We start from the raw sequence: 20,705 nt of genomic DNA on the forward strand, positions 1-20,705 counted from the left end.
GTTATTCCAGTGTCATTCCAGTCTCACAGCAGTTTATCTGGACCCAAGTGGAATGATTCTACTCTGAGGGCTGTCAGGCCCAGGGGCAGGTCTTTCTAATTTGTTCTACATTTATGTTGTAACTTTGCTTTAATGTATTTCAATGGAGCCCATGAAGGTCAATTGGCATTCCTGGTTCCCATTACAACCAATGAGCCTTCAAGCCTCTCCCATTGTTTCCAAAGGGCATTCTTTTTAGTATAGAACTGGTTGGCCACTGTGTGAGACAGGATGAGGGGTTAGATAGACCACTGGTCTGATCCAGCTGGGCTCTTCTTGTATTCTTATTCCAACCAAAGCACTCTAGTTACCCAGCCACAGAATGACAAAGATTCTCCCCTCCACATAAGAGCATGAAAAAGAACTGCAGCTCTCTTTATCTTGTCTCCAGAGCTGACTGGCTAGACCAGGGGTGTCAAACTCATTTGTTATGAAGGCCAAATCTGACACAAATGAGACCTTGTCCGGCCCATGTCAGGTTGGGCCAGACCATGTTTGGCCAAATGTGTATACTTATTTAAGATTAGGTAACAAAGATATAAACTTTATAAAGGACACAGAAAACACAAATATATATATATATATATACCCATAAAATATTAGCACGTGTTGGTCTTAAAGGTGCTTGCTTTGTATTTCTCCCATGGGATACAGGGAATAGGACAAAGGAAGCTCTGGTTCTTTCCTTCCTTTCTCATGGGACTGGGGGGAATAGCCTACACCAATAGAAGGAAGAGAGGCTTGGCTCAGTAGCTCTGCTGTGCGATTGAGAGAGCCTGGCAAAGCAAGGTACCCTTCCTCCCCAATGGAGGAGCCTCAGCCAATGGAGAAAATAGAGGTTTTGCTCTGTAGCTCCTGTGCAATTGAGCAAGCTTTGCAAACCAAGCTGTTATGCAAGAGGAAGCAAGAGAGAGGGAGAAGGAAGCAGATGACAGCCAGTTGCTTGGGGGGTCCGATAGGAACCCTTCTAGAACCTGATTCAACCCCCAGGCTGCAAATTTGAAACCCCAGGCTAGACACACTCTGTGCTCCTTTCTTAGGATCCAACTGGAAGGGAGAAATGCCATTGCTTAAGAAATTACTAGAATGAAGGAAGAACACAAGCACATGCTGTAGCCTGCTAGCAGCACCCGAACACAAAACTAACACAGGCTTTTTCCCCCAGGGAGGGTAGTTTTGTTTTACCAAGAATCCCAGATTCCTAATGCCATTGTGGAATATCATGGTAATGACTTCAAACAGCAATTTCTATTCAGATCTTCGGGTTGAGTGTTTTATTATGCATGCTTCTACTGTACATTAAAAACTAGACTGCATAGAAGCAGAGAAGAATTTCCACTTTTTTATCAACTCTCTCAGCCTTCTTAAGATGATTCACTTCAAGAGCAATCCTAAACAGGCTTACTCAGAATCTTACTCAAGTTTACTCACTGGAGCTTACTCCCATGAAAGTGTCGTTAGGCCTGCTTTACTTGGTAACTATAGTTTTTAAAAGAGTATACTAGTGCTTGTATAGTATTTGTAAACTGTGCCTTTATCAGTCAATGAGCACCTGTATTCTCTTCTTTCACTATGCATTCTTTGTCAAGCAGTACAGTTTACAATTTACAGTTGTTTGCTCCATCTTAGGGCAATATATAATGACAAATTTATTTTATTATGTTTTACTTTGTAAACTGCCTCAAACATGTTATCTGGAGAGGTGGCTTAGAAATTTGCTAAATGAATCAATAAATAAGACAGCTAAGGGGAAAGACATGCAAAATAACCCAGCAGTTGGAAGACTTCTACCTGTGAGGAAAGACCAGTGCTTTCCCCAAGTTTGTGAGAAGGGGAGGGGAACCAATAACATGGGATGTACAGCAGTCACAAACAGACTGTTAACTTCTCAGAAAAAACAAAGGGCGTGCTTGTTCATTTCATTAATATAGAGCTGCATTTGAATAGGTACACTACTACAAAAAAGTTAGGGTTTCAGTGTGTGACTGGCCCAAAGTCACTCAGAGCAAAACTCATGGCAGAGAAATTATTAGAAACTAGGCTCCCCATATCCTGATTCAACATTCTAACCATTACATCATATAAGTGGGAAAGGGATCATCCTGCATCTTTGAGGAAGAATGGGGTGGGGTAGAAATATAATTAACAAGAGCTAACTGTGCTGCTGAGAAAGAAAAGATAAACTGTTTCCCACAAACACCTTCGTGTCTATGGAAATTCCATGCAGAGGTGGAGCAAATAGCATTCCTGTTTCTGAAGTCATATGCTATCAACAGAATGCATCTGTGGGAGGTAGAAGCCAAATAGGGAAGGCTGAAGCCAACCGCAGACTCTGGTTCTCTGCCAGTGAAAAAGAAACAAAGAAAGCCAGGGTGGGGGAAGGTAATAGTTCTTGCTGCTTACTCTTTAACTTTTGCTTGTGCGGTCCTGAACTACTGACTTTCATGTTCTCACGCACATTTTCACAATAAGGGATTATGCTACTTTGCAGTGAACAGACACATTCACAAGACATCAAAGGCACATATCATCATTTCTTCCAGTACTACAGAAACAAAACGTTTCCATTCCCTTTCAACTGCATGAGCTCATGAGCATGCTGCCAAGGACAGACTGGCCATTTAACTTACAGGAAAATGTCTCAGTGGTAGGGGTCCCAAATCCCCCGGCAGGCCTGGAGACCCCCGATTTGGAGCCTCCTCCCCCCGCTGGCCATAAAAGGGAAAGCAGGGGGAGGGGAGGAGGAGAACGGCAGCCCTTCGCACCCAGCCCCGATCGCAGCAGCCAGAGCTCTTCCGTTTTCTCAGGCTGCTTCCCGCCCCGAGTCAGCTGGCCGGTGAAGGGAGGGGAGCCCACTGAAGCCCTGAGTTTTATGGGCCGCTCTTGCTGTGGGGCCTTTCCTGTGTTAGGGGCAGCTCACACACACCGAGAGCCAACACAGGCTTTCAACTCTGCTCTGGGATCGGGTTTCATGTTACTCACTTTTATTTTAACTTTAGCTGAACTCCTGGAAAATTTCTCTCTTTAAAGCCTCCCCCTCTCCCTTGCGAACACCGAAAGGGGCATTCGCAAAAGCCCACCGCGGGAGAGACCCCTGAAATAAAAAAGGTGCTGAACAGCAGGCGAGTTTATTTCTCAGCCAAACGCGCCTCCTCCTCCTCGCAACAGGGCCGCCGAGTTTTGCAACCCCCTTTTCCCGCCCTCCCCGGGGGGTGTGGGTTGAGGGCTGCGGCAGGCTCTTGCGGCTGCTGGGCAGGTTTGGAGACTCGGGGTTTAAATGTCCATTTGCTTGGGGGGAGGCGGAGGGGGGGGGGTTGAGGGAAGCCTGCACTCAGCAAGGATTAAAATACTCTGGGGGGGTAAGGGCTGTGGGCTCTGGCCCCCTCCCAGTAGTTCAACAGCTATGTGCTTTCTGGAAGGGGTGTTGGTTGTGTGTGTGTGTGTGTGTGTGTGTGGGCCAGCCTTTGCTTCATTCTGGTCGGGGCTGCCAGCTTGCTCTCCGGGCTTTTCTTTTTTTCTTTTTAAATTGACTTTGCCTCCCATTCAGGACTGGGGGGGAATGCTCTTAGGCTGCTGCAGTCGCCCAGCTTACTTGGGGGAAAGTGGAGCCGTCTGCATTCAAGCTCTCTCTGGCTCTTTAAAAAATTTTTTAACTGGCTTTGCCTCCTGGGGCGGATCAATGATCGGCGGCGGGGGAGGGCCGGGGGCACGCTAAATGCCCTGGCTTCACCTGTTTGGGGGTGGGGGAGGAAGGATGCTCTCAGGCTGCTGCCTTGCCCTCTTAATCCACGCTCTCAGGGTGGAGGAGGGGGGACAAATGTCCTGGCTTTCGCCTCTCTAGGGAAGGCAATGGCAAACCACCCCGTAAAAAGAAAAACCTTGTTAAAGCAACGTCACTCTAGAGTCGGAAATGACTGGTGCTTGCACAGGGGGCCTTTCCTTTCCACGCTCTCAGGGTGGAGGAGGGGGGACAAATGTCCTGGCTTTCGCCTCTCTAGGGAAGGCAATGGCAAACCACCCCGTAAAAAGAAAAACCTTGTTAAAGCAACGTCACTCTAGAGTCGGAAATGACTGGTGCTTGCACAGGGGACCTTTCCTTTCCTTTTGTCTCTCATTTGAGAAGGGAGGGGGGAAGGATGATCTCAGTTTGCTGCCACTAGGCAGCTTGATTGGGTGAGAGTGGAGCCATCTGCATCCATACTGGTGTGTGTGTTAAATGCCTGGGCTTTACCTTCCATTTGGAGCTGGGGGGATAAGGATGCTCTCAGGTCCCTTGCCACTGCTATGTTCCTTGCCTCAGCTGCCTTCCTGGGACAGCCTAGACCTGCGATTGTCATTCCAGCCCCCATGAAGAGAGGGAGTGTTTTGCTTTAGAAAGCAGGGGGGGGGAGCAAAATGTCTACTGGGCACTCTATTATTCCCTATGGAGAACGATTCCCATAGGGAATAATGGGGAATTGATCTGTGGGTATTGGGGGCTCTGGGGGGGCTATTTTTTGAGGTAGAGGCACCAAATTTTTAGTATAGCATCTAGTGCCTCTCCCCAAAATACCCCCGAAGTTTCAAAACGATTGGACCAGAGGGTCCAATTCTATGAGCCCCAAAAGATGGTGCCCCTATCCTTCATTATTTTCTATGGAAGAAAGGCATTTAAAAAGGTGTGCTGTCCCTTTAAATGTGATGGCCAGAACTCCCTTGGAGTTCAATTATGCTTGTCATACCCTTGTTCCTGGCTCCACCCCAATGTCTCCTGGCTCCACCCCCAAAGTCTCCTGGCTCCGCCCCCAAAGTCCCCAGATTTTTCTTGAATTGGACTTGGCAACCCTACTCAGTGGGCCACTGCCCTAGAGGGCCTTTAGTGGCCCCGCACAAGCGGAGCCAAACCTCAGGCGCCACTTGGTCCAAACCCCTCATCAGCCATGTTAGGCGGCGCCAGCTAACCTTCCTGCACTGCTTTCAGTTTGGGGGATGATGCAGTGGGAGAGCTAATGTTCGTGGTCAGCCTCACGCTGACCAGCCCTGCGGGACCAGCTTGCAGCACAGCAAACGCTGCTCTGGTAGGCTTGGGCCCCAGGGAATTTTCACTTCCCGCTGTCCACTCCTCCATGCAGGAATTTCTTTAAAACCCCATTACCTGGCCTCCGTGCGAGCGAAGAGCCCCACAGGCAGAATAATTTCTCAGCCTTTTCCCCCAGTGGAGACAGAGGGAAGAAAACCGTCAACTCAGTTTTGTGGGAGAAGGGAGCAACTCCCCAGCTACGCGAGGCAGCTCCACGTGCAACTTCACGCGGTCTCCATCAGTGTACACTCTCAGCCTGAGCACGTGCTCTGTGTGATATATGAGTGGTTGCAGAAGCACAAAGAACAAAGCACACGCTCCAAAAGGAAGCCTCCAGTGGTTCCTTCCCAAGCGACACCCGCACCCCTCCCTCATCCTCGCCTTCTTGCTTCTCTTCCAGAAACCCCCCTCCTCCCCTTGCTTGCCTTAATATTTGTTTCTCCGATAAACTTCCCGCCATAAGTCAGTTCATCCTGAGGTTTAAAAAAACTAGTTTGCTTTTTCTTCCAAAGACAAAAGAGAGAGAGAATTACCTGGTAGTAAAAGAAGGCGCAGATTCAGCGTTTGTGTTTCATTCAGGACATCTTAAAAGAGAAAGAAAGGAAAACCCCGTGCTTCCTCCTGCTATTTCTCTCCAACTGAACTATGCGCGTTCAGATTGGAAAAAAAAAAACCCACGAACTTCTCTCTCGGAGCGGAAGAATCAAGTTTCATTCATTCAATACTAGACACGTGACTGGACTCCCCGCCCACAGCTTGCCGCACTCAGTTTGAACACTGAGCAGTTGTAAATACTATTTCTTTATGTAAAACATTTTTGTGCTGCCTTTCCATCAAAATAGGGACCCCAAGGTGGTGAACATGAAGAGATTAAAGCCTCTGAACGCTCAGAAGGCACTTAAAACAATGCATGGAGTAATTTAATACAAACACATAAAGAGACAAACTCAAAAAGGAGTAGGACCAGTAACGGTCTTTGGCCCTTGTGACTTGGGCGGGAGGAGACCGATGAGGAAACAAACTTACTTGTGCAGCATAAGGAAAGCCCGGAGCTGCTGATGGAAGCAAAAGGATGGGCAAGGTAGATCTGAGAAGCCCCCTCAGGAAAGCTGGGCTTGATCAGCTGGAGACAAGGTGGACTGATGGATCCTAGACACCACGGAACCGCCGACGATCAATAGCAGCTGGGAGCGGCAGTGGGGGGCGGGCAGGTTGGCTCAGCCACCCTGATCATTAAGGCAAGCCTTGAAAGCAACAGGCAGCCATTTGTTGGGAGGGGGGTAGTAGGAGGAAAATTTTGATTGATGAGGCAGGAAGGGAGATGTTAATCACTTCCTTGCCCTACTTGATTGAAGGCTACTACACAACTGACTTGAGGCCAGGACCGGAACTACATGTTATTTGACCGGAGGAAGGGGGGCGGGATTAAAAAATGGCACCCCTTATGGGCCCATTCTACCTTATGGGCTCATAGAATAGAATGGATTCCATACCCAATTTGGTGCTCCCCCTCTGGAGGCGCCTGGAGCAAGCATCTCCCTCTGCCCCCCCCCCAATCCGGCCCTGGTGGAGGCCAGCGTATGCTGGTGGATGGAAGGGAAAAAGATGACACAAATGGAGTATAGCCCTTTATCCAGCTTGCTACGGGAACGAGTGCCCTGTCCTGTCACGATTCTCCTCCCTGGAATCATAGGCATAAAGGCTTGATTGCTGTTCAGTCGCATAGTCAAGTCTGACTCTTTGCGACCCCATGGACAAAGTCACGCCAGGCCCTCCTGTCTTCCACCATCCTCCGAAGTCTGCTCAAATTCGTGTTAGTTACATCAGTAACGCTGTCCAGCCATCTCATCTTTTGCCGTCCCCTTCTTCTTTTGCCTTCTGTCTTTCCCAGCATCAGGATCTTCTCCAGTGAGTGCTCCCTTCTCATTTGGCGGCCAAAGCATTTGAGCTTCAGATTCAGCATCTGACCTTCCAGGGAACAGTCAGGGTTGATTTACCTTAGGACTGACTGATTTGATCTTCTTGCAGTCCTAGGGACTTTCAAGATTCTTCTCCAGCACCACAGCTCGAAAGCATCTATTCTTCTGCGCTCGGCCTTCCTTATGGCCTAACTCTCACAGCCATACATTACTACTGGGAATACCATAGCTTTGACTATATGGACTTTTGTTGGCAGGGTAATGTCTCTGCTTTTTATTATACTGCCCAGGTTGGCCATAGCTGTCCTCCCAAGGAGCAAACGTCTTTTAATTTCATGGTACAGTCACCATCTGCAGTGATCTTGGATCCCAGAAATGTGAAGTCTGTCACTACTTCCATATCTTCCCCTTCTATTTGCCAAGGAGTGATAGGGCCAGATGCCGTGATCGTAGTTTTTCGGGCCTCCCCCTAATTTTGCAGGGGAGGGGAAGGTCTGAGCCTCCCCTGGGCAACAGTGCCAGGACTTGGGTGCAGAGCCGGATTAACAATTATGCCAAGTAGGCACTGGCCTATGGGCCCCCACTCCTTTAGGGGCCCCAGGCCGGCTTTTCCTCCATTTCCCCCCCTGCTTGCAGCCCTCCCAGCCTGCATGTGCAGCCAGCAACTGAGCTGCTCTGCTTGACTTGCCTGGTGTGGCTGCTGCTGGCATTGTTGCCAAGTTTGCCTCACTCTGCCTCTCCCCCGCAGCTTAATAAAAGTGGCTTTTACAAAGGTGCCTGCAGGCTGCAGTGGGGGCCATGGGAGGTGGGGCGGGCACTCTGAGATAATTTGCAAGGGCCCCCCCCAAAATTTCAGTTGCCTAGGAGCCTCTACAGGGTTTTTTTTTTTTTTTTATAAAATTTTATTGTTATATATTCCAACACCAATCCGCCTCTGTGAGAGTCCCAGGCCATAGATACATTATAATATTCCATAAATTTATAACTATTAACATTTCATCCAAATACAACTCCATCACTCTATTTAAACATCTTATCCATTCATTTTCTTATTAACCAACCAATCGTCTTAAATTGTTTAAACTTTTCCAAATATCTCACCATCTTCCTAAACCACCCCTCCTCCTGTTCCCTAACCTTTAATCCGTTCATTCTTCGTATCTTCATCGTTAAATACTCCAAAATAATTATATAATTCATTTTATCCCTCCAGTGATTAATTGTCAATTCCTCAGCTTCTTTCCAATTCCTTGCTATCACTTGTCTTGCTGCTACTAACATCAAATTAATCCATTTACTATCCTCTTTTGATCTTAATCCCACACCATCCAAATTAATAATTGCCATTGCTTTAGATATACTTATTTTCCATCCCATAATCTTTGTCATCTCTATGCCAACCTGCAACCAGAATTTTTTCACTAAGGGACAATCCCACCACATGTGACTGAAAGTTCCAATTTCTCCACATTTCCTCCAACAATTTTTACTCCCTGATTTAGAAATATAATACATCTTAATGGGTGTATAATACCATTTCTGTATCATCTTCAATCCCTGCTCCTGCACTAACCTAGATGTTGTAACAAAGGGAGGTAATCTAAACATCCTCTCCCAATCTTCATTTAAAATTTTATCTCCAATATCTGTTTCCCAATGTTCCTTCAAAAATTCTCTCGGGGATTTCCCTGTACCTAATAAAATCTTATACAATTTTGAAACTATTTTTGACTTATCTTCGCTATACTCTTTCACCAAGTTTTCAAAGGGAGTATTAATTCTTTTACCAATATTTTTAAGTTCTTCCTCCTTCAGCAATGAGGAGATTTGACTTTTTAACAACCAATTAATATTATTCAAAATATTATACTCCTCTTTCTTCACTCCATCAGTACCCCAAACCTCTTTCAATTCTCGAATCGTAATCCTCTTCAGTTTATCTCCTACTTCCTTTGACAGCGATCCCCTTAATGGAGCAAATTTATCATAATACCACATTTTAGTAATAGATGATATCTCCGGAGCGAGTTCTTTTTTCCACTTCTCCCATACCCTACTGGGCCCCATAAAGGTTGATAATTTATCACCTATCTTCTTCCTCCTTTTCGTTCTCTCAAATAAACTTTCCTTTCCTCCTACTACCTCTAAATTTTCCTTTTCTATCCCGTTCAGCTCTTCTCCTAATTCTCCCTCCAACCAAATCATTAAGTGCCTTAATTGATATGCATCATAATAGTAAATTATATTGGGAATCCCCCATCCCCCATCTTTAATACCATAATATCTATACCTATTAGCTGTCCTTGGTTTCTTTGATGCAAAAACAAATCTATCTATATCTCCTTGCCATCTCTTCAGTACATATTCTGGTATATGCCAAGGCAATACATAAAATAAATAAGTCAACCTAGGAACTAGAAACATTTTAACCATAGCATTCCTTGTACTAATTGACTTTTTCCTCTTCCTCCAGTCTCTCATTTTAACTTGAATTCCACTCCAAATTCTTTTATAATTATACTCAAATATTTTTTTAATATTCCTAGGAATATTAACCCCTAAATATTTCACCATTTTATTTGCTATGGGAATACCCAAAATTTTTGAAGCTGCTAATTGTAACCCTGGTTTTACATTAACACACATCATCGAAGATTTTGAAAAATTCACTTTTAACCCTGACACTTCCTCAAATTCCTGTAGTATCTTTTTTAAAGGTGCCACTGCAGGCTCCACATCCTTAATTGTCACCATCATATCATCTGCATACATTGTTAAGAGATTCCCATCTATTTTCCCTTTCCCTGGAACTTCAAAGCCTATAATTCTTTTGTCCTTTTTTAATTTATTCACTAACGGTTCCAATGCTAAAATAAATAACATAGGGGATAAAGGGCATCCCTGCTTCGTACCACTCATTACCTGAACATAACCCTCTACTGATCCACCAACTCCTATCAACGCCTTAGATTTAGAATATATTGCCTCAATCATATTTTGAAATTTCTCCCCAATCCTATACTTTTGAAATATGATCTTCATGTATGTCCAATCCACAGAATCAAAGGCCTTATAAATATCCAACGCCAAAAGCGTAAGCGGCAAATCCTTATTTTTAGCTAAATAAACCATACCCATCACCTTCCTAACTGCCTCTACTAAATACTTTTGAGGCATAAACCCAAATTGCTCTTTCCCTATCAATTGTGCTATACATTTTTTAAGTCTCATTGCCATAACCTTTGCAAATATTCGATAATCCATATTGGTAATTGAAATTGGCCTATAAGAATCCCTTAAAGTCTGATCTTTCCCAGGTTTCGGAATTAACACCAATCTCGACTCCAACCATGTAGGCGGTGTAGGAGATCCATCCAAAATTCCTTGAAACAATTCAGTCACATGAGGCACCAATATATCCTTAAAATGCTTATAAAATACCGCATTAAAACCATCCAGTCCAGGTGCAGATTGCATATTCATAGAATCTATAGCCACCTTAACTTCTTCTTCCGTTATATCCTTATCTAATTCTTTCCTACTATCTTCACTTAATTCTAAAAATTCCAACCCCTCACAGAATTTTTCTATATCTTCCTTTTTAATCCCTTTGTTTGCGTACAATTTATTATAAAATTCTATAAAATTCTCCAGTATCATTTTAGGTTCAGTTTCCAAAAACCCTATATCGTTCCTGATTGCCTTAATATTTTTCCTAACCTGAAAATTCTTAATTTTATTTGCTAAAATTCTTCCTCCTTTCCCTTCACACTCATAATACTTCTGTCTGTTATACCATAATTTTAACGTAGTCCTATTAACATCCAATACATTCAACTCTTCCCTTTTCCTAACTACTTGTTCTTTATCCTCCTCCTTCTTAGATTTCCTAAATTTCTCCTCCAATACTCTAAGTTCTTCTTCTACTTCTTTAATTTTCCTATCTTTACCTTTCTTCAATCTCACCAAATTCTGTATACACACACCTCTAATAGTGGCTTTCATTGCTTCCCATATTATTGTTAATGAAGTATCTGATTTCCTATTCTCCTCAAAATATCTTTCCATTGCTTTTTTAATATTACACTTACTTTCTTCATCTGCCACTAACCATGGATTAAACTTCCAATTATAAGATCTATTACAATGACCTATTTGCAAAAAAGCTGAAACAGGGGCATGATCAGTAATCTTAATCATCCCAATCTCCATATCTTTAACCCAATTCCTCATTTCTTGAGAGACTAGGATTCCATCCAATCTTGAATAAGTTCCATGCACGGCAGAGTAAAAAGAATACACATCATCATTAGGAAACATTTCCATCCATAATTCTAGCAGACCAAATTTCCCGCACACTCTTTTAAATTTCTCTGCCTTTCTTTTTTTAACATTGCCTTTCCCCTGCAAATCAATATTAAAATCCCCCCCTATTATTTTAGTATAGGGTGAAATTTTTTCAAACTTCTGCAAAAATCTATACAATACATTCAACTGATGCACATTAGGGAGGTACAAAGAAGCTAAAGCCACCGGCTCTCCCTCCAAATAACCCTGTACAAAAATAAACCTTCCATCCTTATCTCTCATTACCTTATCTGCAACAAAATCTATTTTAGAATTAAATACTATTCCCACCCCTCTGCTCTTCGAGGAGCCTGGAGCAATAAATTTCTTACCTTTCCCAAATCCAGGGAAATTCATCTCTCTTTCCCCCCCATTATATACCTCCTGCAAAAACAGCACATCTGCTTTTAATTCTTGAATATATCTCCCAACTCTTGCCCGTTTCACTGGATTTCCTAGTCCTCTAACATTAAGAGTTGTACATATAACATTAACATTTTTTATCATATTATACCTAACCATAGCTCTTCCCCATATCTCTTCTGTTCTCTACCAGCCTGGAATTCTAAACCCCAACAACCCTTAACCAGCCCCACGTGATGTTGCTTATCTACCCTCCCCCTACCCTCCATCACCAATTCTACCCATCCAAGAGAAATGCAATATGCCAATGCTCGTGGCATATCTCTTGTATAAAAAATTCTACCCAATATGCATTCACTCACCTTCTTACTCCATTCATAATCCACCCATTCACCCCTTAAATCCCAATCATCCATCCATACCCCAATCACACCATCCAAACATACCAACATCATCCCAATCAGCCACCATCTACACATCTTCTTCCCAATCATACCACTAAACACATCAGACATCCAGCTACCACTGACATCCATATTGGGGAGGGGGGAGAAAAAAGACATCTCTCCCACACTGTAAACTCAAAAAGACCAACAGCAACAATTAAAAAAAAACCAAAAAAACTGTTCATGTTGAGCTATTCCGGTCCTTCTATCTTCTTTCCTTCTTCCTTAATCCATCTTCCCTTAATCATTTCTTAGTCTTAGTCCTTTCCCTGAAGTCCCAAGTCTTTTTTTCCTCCTTCTTTTTTTCCCCCTTCTTCTGTTTCTGAGTGTTCCCCATTTCCTCTTCCAAACTATTTTCCCCTTCTGAGTCCCGGTCAGGGAAATGCTTGTAATCCTTAGGCAGCTGCAGTCCCACACGTTTAAATAGCTCCTCCATCTGCTTCTGATCTTCTGCAAACAACTCTACTCCTTCATGCACCATTTTCAGAGCAAAGGGTGCCATTCTCCAGCTGTATTTCATTCCTTTATCCTGCAGCACCTTGGTAAACACTCTTAACTTTTTCTTCCTGTTAATTGTTTCCTGTGATAAATCTTCAAAAACCAACACTTTTTTATCATTATACAGTAACTTATCTTGCACCTGCTCTTTAAGCACCTGCTCCTTTAATATATATTTTCCAAAGCACATTACCACATCTCTCGGCCACCTCCACTCAGCTGTCTGCTTCCCAACTCGATGAATACGGTCCAAAACTTCCCTTGAAATTTCTAAGTCTGGGAGCATTTCAGCCATCCATTTAATCACATTATCCATATCCTCCGTTTCTGGAATATTTTTCAACCGCAAATTTGACCTTCTGGCCCGATTTTCCAAGTCCATCAGTTTATCTTTAAAGTATTTATTTTGCTTTTCCAACTGTCTGGACTGTTTTTGCAACAAGTTAATTTTCTTCTCATTTAGCTGCGCCATTTCCCATGCACTATTCACAGTCTCTGCCATAGCTTCAACGGCCTCAGCTAAATTAGTTATTTTTTCATCCACTATCTTCGTTATTGCGTTAATAATGCTGTGTTTGGCAGCTCCCATTGCCTTCTTAACTTCTAATTGAAAATCTTTTGGTTTCATTACCTTATCTTCACTTTCAGCTTCTGAGTCCGAGGTCGCCATTGCCGTTTCTCTCAACACCAATTAGTTTTAACTTTAACTTTAGCCTCTGGCCAACTTCCAGACTCCCACTTCACAACTATCACCAGCTTATATTAAAGTCTTCAAGGCTTTGTTATTTTTATCACCAGAAGAAGGAATACTTAATTCCCTTTAGCATTCTACCGGTAGCTCAAACAAAACACGTCTTCCTCTCAGCTGAGCATGCCACGCCCCCCGAGCCTCTACAGGGTTTAATCCAGCACTACTTGGGGCCTCAGGCCTCCCCTGTGCAACCAGGACCAGGCAATAGTGACAAACTGCTTTGAGTTTATGATGCTTTCCAATCCATTTTAGATTTTCAAGAAGGAGAGATAATGATCTTCAGAGACATGAATGGGGTAATGGATCCTGTGAAGAAATGCATTTTTCTCCTGGGATGTTGGCAAGCAGAAAAATTTCCCCCTGTGCTGGCTCCACCCACTTGTCAATGTAGCTATAGTCAGACTGTGAGACCTCCCTTGGGCCCAACATACTTGCTTGGCTCCAATTTACATTTGGGGGGAAAGTGAGATTGGGGGGGGACTTGCAGGTCAGAGGTCTTTTAAAATTTCCTTTTGCCCTATATGCAGTTCAGGGAGAACACTGGCAAGGAATGTGAACTCTGAACATATTCATGCTTTTCATGTTGCTGTTATTTAAAATGGTGTGAGCTAATCCTTAGAGAAGAAATTGGAGGAAAAGTTGAGTAGCACTTTCAAAACTACAGCAAATGCATTGCTATAGGATTTGGGGATTCTTAATCACTGACTCAGCCTCTCAAAGACACAGTTATCCAGCACCAAGCACTCCTCAGAAGCTGTGAGAGACATGCACAGGAAACAGAGGCTGGACCTGCCTCCAGGTGGAACCTAGAGATCTCCCAGAATTACACCTGACTATCGAGATCAGTTCTCTGGGGAGAAAATGGCAGGTTTGGAGGATAGGCTATATGGTATTATATGCTGCTGATGTCCTTCCCCACACCCTGCGCTCCCCAAACCCTGCTGAAGTTTACCGTCTCTATGCAGCCCAGATCTAAGAGACCTCAGAGATCCAGAGGTGCCTACTTGGTACTATGCACATAAACAAATAGTCCTGCCTGTTTTAAAATCTGCAGTTTGAAGCTGTTTCAGTTATTTTTTTAATGCTGATATGTTTTAGAGTCTTGCATGATCCACCCTGAGACTGTTTGGGGCGGGGGGCAGAATATCAATCAATATAAATAAAAAAACTTCCTGAGATCAAAGAAGACAAACGTGCCTCGTTTGTCTGCTCTCACTTTCAAGGTGAGAGCAGCTGGGCAGGGTGCATTCTCCTCCAAGCCTTTCCTCAAAGCCAGGTTCGGAGGAGAGCCCCGCCAACACACCACCCAGCCACTAGATCAGTGAAGGGGGGAAAGGGCCCCATAGTGGCACCCGATAGGTGAGTTGGCATCCCAGGCCACTACCTACCTCACCTACTCTCACACGCCAGCCATGGGCAAGCCAGGTCCCTCTGCAGTCCATCAAATATAGAAATCTTAGTAAAATTATTATTTAATTACACTTGATAAAATCACAGCACAAATTGCTGCATGTGAATATGATATATTTTAATCCTAATATAACAACATAAAGTATAGGTAATACCTGTTCATTCTCAAAAATGGAAGCGAATGGTTACCCACAGTGATAAATATCTGTGGTGCTTTACATGGTATTTTTCCACAAGGGCTTTTTTCTGTGTGGGCTTTTTTTCCAAAGTGCTTTAGAAACCACAGCTGTAGTATCCTCATGTGTAACTTTGCGAAGTGGAGAACATTCGTAGTGGCTGCCATCAACCCCAAGAGACACTGGATCTGCAGCAATGTCCCCCTCTTTTGGAGTTGCAGATGAGAGACCAGAGCACTAATGTCTGATGCTCTGCCCTCTGGAAGGATGGCTAAGTGGCGCGTGGTGTCCAGGACAGCGCCGATGAACTGCACTCTTTTTGAAGGCGCCAGGTGCGATTTCTTGGTATTCACCTGGAGACCCAAGTCCTGAAGTAGACTGAGGGTCAGTTTGAGATGGATGAGAAGCTGAGGCTTGGAATTGGCCATGACCAACCAATCATCTATATAAGGAAAGACGACTACACCCTGCAGGCGCAGGTGGGCTGCTACGACCACCATCGCCTTTGTAAAAACTCTGGGTGCTGTAGAGAGTCTGAATGGGAAGGCCTTGTATTGGTAATGGTCTGGTCCTATAGCAAATCTGAGAAATGTCCTTGACTTGACCAGATGCCGATGTGGAAATAGACATCCTTCAAATCCAATGTGGCCATCCAGTCCCCTTCCTTGATCAGTGGCAGGATGTTCTGCAACGTGAGCATCTGAAATTTCTGATAGGATATGAAGATGTTCGAGTCCTGCAGGTCCATAATTGGGCGGAGCCCACCGTCCTTTTTGGGGACAGCAAAGTACCTTGAATAGAATCCCTTTCCCTTGAAAGGAGGTGGAACCAGTTCTATTGCCTGTTTGGCCAAAAGGTTCTGAACTTCTTCCAACAGGACCAGTGTAGGGTGAATAATCACTAATTTTGAACATGGGGGAAGCTGAACAAATTCTATCGCGTAGCCCTCCCCTATGATTGACAAGGCCCATTTGTTGGTGGTAATAAGTCTCCATGCTGGTAGAAAATTGCAGAGGCGTGTAGGGCCAGAGGAGGGGAGGGAAGGGTGGATGGTACGAAGGCCAAAGTCAAAGACCCTGCTTAGGGTTTCGAGAGCCCTTAGATTTAGCTGAGTGTGAGGGTGGCGAAGAAAATTTTGTTTTGCCCCCTGAATAAAGGCTCTTGTTGTCCTGTTGCGGAGTGCGAGGTTTCCATGACCTATCCGGTGACTTGGAAGGATATGGCTTCTTAGACCATTGTCTAGGGTTTGGGCAAGGTCGATTGGGGCGAGATGTAGATGGAACTCCAAGATTTCTAGATGTCTTGATGCTCTTGTCCATCTCTTGGAGGAGGGAGTCGGTGGTAGAACTAAAAAGTCCTTCCCCCTGAAATGGAAGATCCTCAACCCACAATCTCATGTCCACGTGCAGTGCCGTAGATCGAAGCCAGGAGTGACGTCACAAGATTACTGCTGATGTCAAAGTTTTAGCTACAGTATCGACCATATGTTTGGACGCCGTCAGTTGCTGCTTTGACAAAAGCAATTCTTCCTTCTGTAGCTTCCTTGCAGACGCTTGTTTCTCGTCCAGCAGGGAGGCTAGAAGCGGTGCAAGCTGCTCCCATAAGGAGTAATGGTACCTGGCCATGCATGTTGAGTAGTTGGAGATCATTATGCCTAAGGCACCTGCAGAGTAAAAGCGCCTGCCAAAATTGTCCAGTCTCTTACCCTTCTTGTCAGGAGGTGTAGAATGAGTTTTCTTGGCCTTGGATGAAGATGCAATGACAACTGAGTTGGGGCGAGGATGACAGAATAAGTATTCAGCCCCTTGCTCCTGAACTCTATACATGTGATCCAATCTCCTAGAGGAGATAGGGGTTGAAGCCAGCTTCGCCCATGGTTCTTTAATAGCCTGCTGTATAACCTTGGTCACAGGTAAGGCTATGGGTGTAGATGAGTCTCTCTGGATAATATCAAACACTGTGTCGTCTATCACAGGCTGGGGCTGAAACCATAGATAACGAGAGAGCTTGGGCCAGTCTTTTGATAAGCTTCCCATAGGACTTAAAATCCTCTGAAGGAGAGATGGGAAGATCCTCCGCTGTTCGTTGCTCCAGAGATTGCTCTGAACAATGTTCATTGTCCGACTCCGGTGCCAATAAGGAAGAAGAGTCACTGCCCTCCAAGCATTCGGGCAAATGCAGCACTTCTGGGGTGTGTTCTGGCGTGTGAGGCCGGGAAGCACTGGCCTTCAATTGCGATTCCGGCATCGAGGTTGAGGGTTTGCTCAGGGCCGATCGATACGACACCCTGGAGCAATGGGAAGCCTCCAATCGCTGGTCCCAGTTGGGGTTCTGCAGAGGATACCAAGGGTACAGTGCCTGGTATGGAAAACCTCCGAAGGGGTACAACCATGGCTGTGGGTCCCAGTTCGGTAGCAGAGTTGGCTGACGAAAGGAATCAGGCTGCTCCCGCTCGTTGGGTTTAGCAACCGGTGTCGATGTGTCTCTCGATCACGGGGCGTCGACCTCCACTGGTGAAGTGGAGTCCATGCCTCCATGTGATGTAGCCTTCGACAAGATTGATCCTTGTGTTAGATCGATCTCGGATTCGGAGCCAGAAAAGGAAACCGGCTGCATGTTGCTCAGTCCCGAGAGGCTTTTTGATCGTGCCAGTGAGGCCAGGATTCGCTTTGGTGGTATTGGCTGCATGATCGTTGGGTCCGACCACCTCTTCGGCGGCAGAGAAGGAGTGCGTTGGTCTACATGCTGGTGCTTCTCCTTCCGCTTTTTTGGCTCCTGTGAGGAGCGTTCCCTTTCTCCCTTAGTCCTCTTGGCTGGAGGGGAAGAATCGGAAGCCGACACCGAGCCCGCGCACTTGGGGGGGTGGTCGGTGCGAAAAGGTTGAGTCTGCTGACTTGTCATCGACGGCGACATCAGTATCGAAGCCGAGGCGGTAATCGTTGTCGACATCAAAGCTGCCATTTGTGGGGTCAGGGCCGACTTAAGTAGGGCTGCCAAAAGTCTGGCCACTCTGTTCTTCCTGGTCTGCCTCAAAAACTTAGAGCAGTGGAGGCAGGACTCTACCCTATGTCCTTCTCCTAGACACAGTAGGCAAAGAGAATGTGCATCCGGAGGAGGAAATTTACTCCCGCACTGACAGCAGCGCTTGAAAAATCCCCAGCGCTTTTCCATAGACAAAACAGGGGAAAAGAGGGAGGGAACCCCGAAGGGTTGGAAAAACCAACTATCTACTAATTATTTTTTTTTAAACAACAACTAGAACTGTAACTAGAACTAACTAAGAATACCCGGTAAGGGCAAGAAAGATAAATACTGATTGGAGAAGCCGAAACGTGACTGTCCGACTCGGTGGTCAAAAAGGAACTGGTGGGATCTCTGCGCCATTCCGGGAGCATGCGTGGTGGAGGCTTTGTGCATGCTCACGGGATGTTGGCGTGTTAAAATTCCAGTCCTGGGTTATACCGATTGGGGATCGGCGCTGAAGCTTCATCCCATGGGTGTGAAGCACAGAGATCACGAAGAAGATCAGCTAAGATTCTTACTCTCTTACTGTGTAGCGAGACACAGATTCTGTTCAGAACCTTATAATTCTGTTCCAACTGGGAGAGCTCTGGTATCCATAATTCATTGTTAGTTTGATAAGGTAGTCTGCTGCTATTTTCTTGCCTGCCATGCCAGATTTTGATCTGCAGTAGGTCACTCATAAGACCATTGCCTGTGGTTTCACATTGAGGCTCCGCAAAAGGTGCTCGCATTTCCTCTGCAGCCCTTAGTCCCATGTCATAGGCAATCTAGTGAACATTATTTCTTGAGACTCTTAAGGCATAACTTTGGACCATGGAAGATGAAGAGGGATACATGGTGTTAAAGCCCCGATCATGGAATGAAGCCTCCACACAGCTTCAGAGGACTGAAGGTATCTCAGGAGTCTTGCTTTAAATACACAGCACCTGCGCTTTGTGTTTGCATTTTTCTGAGGGAAGGAACATGAAGTGATAGATATGTACAGAGCTTTTTAATGATAACCAGCCAGTATTCTTTTGTGGGGAATGCTTTGGCCAATTTTTGCCAGCAATTCAGTGTGTTTGTTTTATTTTTAGCTTTTCAAAATAGATTATTTTACTACTACTAAGTGATCAAGTTCCAGAAATTATGAATAAGATTTCATGGGGGGGTTGATATTTGGTGATAGTGTATCTTTGAGCATTTCCCTCCTGTAAAACCTGCAAAAGTCTGGTACCTTTTTTCCATCCATTTGAGGACATTTTGTTAGAAAGATAGGTCCAGATGAACATAGTTTCAGATGGTGGCCGTGTTGGTCCGCAGTTAGGTTTGACTTCTTGAAGAGTCAGACCTCCCTTCATCAGATACCTCCCTCTGTCAAGCCGAACAATATAGTAGAAAGTCAAAGAAATCTTTGTTTAATTCTGTTGTATTTACTTCTGTCCTAATTTATTTCTATTCTAATTGTAGTTTTGTGTATTTTAGAATATTTTACTGAAGAATTATTGCTGTTATTTTGCAAGATTGATGTATAGGCATCAGTTTCTAAAATACCATCTCAAGGTCAAGCGTTGTGTGATGCTGGAATTCTATGACTGGAACACCAGATGTGTAATTTGGCCCTAAACAGCTGTCCCACAGTGGGAGGGGGAACAAGCTGGATTGGGGCTGTGGCTCTGTGGAAGGGGGTGATATCTGTACCTCCCCATACCATTTCCATCTACCTGTACTGTGCCTATCTTTTCTCCATACCATGGCTAACTCCAACCTGGGCGGTGAATTTTTATAGAAGAAACAGCACTCCAAAGGGGAAGTTAGCACTACACACACACAGGTCTATATTGGCACCCAATTCTCCGCCATGATTGATTTTTATGGCTGTGTCAGACAGAAGCAGGCACGATTCAATAGCTGGAATAACTGGGACAGGAAGTGAGTCTAATCCCACAATGGGTTTGCTAAGAGAAGCCCTCTAACTTTCTTCCACATAATCTATGCTATGGAGAAAATAACATGCTATGTTTGGGGATAAAGTTATATAGCGAAGGCCCCTTGCCTTCCACTTTCTACACTGCTGGATGGCCTAGTTGCTAATCTCCTGAAGCAGAAGGATCTATCCCACATTATCCAATAATGTATCTCTGCTTAGAAAGGTCCTCAGGGTTCTTTGTAGTGTACAGGTCCTCCACACGCAATTCAGTCATTATAATGATAGGTATTTTATTAGTATATAGTACTTTGTTGTAAGGCATTTGAAAGCTCCCACATTAAGTGGGAAAGCCTACCAGAAAACATTCAATATGTAGATTTCCAATATGAGAATTAAAATGGGGTGTCAGACACTGGGACAACCCTATGCATCAGCTCTATTGGTATATTTATTTTCTGCATGTATAGTTTTGTCCCCACAAGCATTAGGAAACCTCAGTGCAACATTTCAAAAGGTCTTTCCCCATGAAGAGAAAGTATTGGAGATTTATGGTGTCTTTTGTGATGCTCTCTTAATCTGCAAATGTTCAGGGGCAGCAGGAATGAAGACGGGCACTGCCAGGTCCTAGAATACCATCAGTTTCCCCACAACAACCACATCCCCTAATATGGCCTTTTGTGACTGAGCTGCAAAACAAAAATTCATTTTCATTAGTCTGACCATATTCATTCTGCAAAACTGTTCCTCAACTTTTTGCGCACAAG

The 20,705-nt window shown here is 44.6% G+C and overlaps 1 protein-coding gene across 1 annotated transcript in view; it reads left to right on the forward strand.

Moving 5' to 3' along the window:
• Window positions 1–18,845: 18,845 nt before the first annotated feature.
• The window catches only part of LOC132571959 (killer cell lectin-like receptor subfamily F member 1), a 28,232-nt gene continuing 26,372 nt past the window's right edge, over window positions 18,846–20,705 (forward strand). The window contains exon 1 of the mRNA XM_060238752.1: window positions 18,846–18,924. Within this exon, the coding sequence (XP_060094735.1) occupies window positions 18,846–18,924 (79 nt within the window). The remainder of the gene's footprint in view (window positions 18,925–20,705) is intronic.

This window comes from Heteronotia binoei, chromosome 5 (assembly GCF_032191835.1).
Source record: "Heteronotia binoei isolate CCM8104 ecotype False Entrance Well chromosome 5, APGP_CSIRO_Hbin_v1, whole genome shotgun sequence".
NCBI classification, from domain to species: Eukaryota; Metazoa; Chordata; class Lepidosauria; order Squamata; family Gekkonidae; genus Heteronotia; species Heteronotia binoei.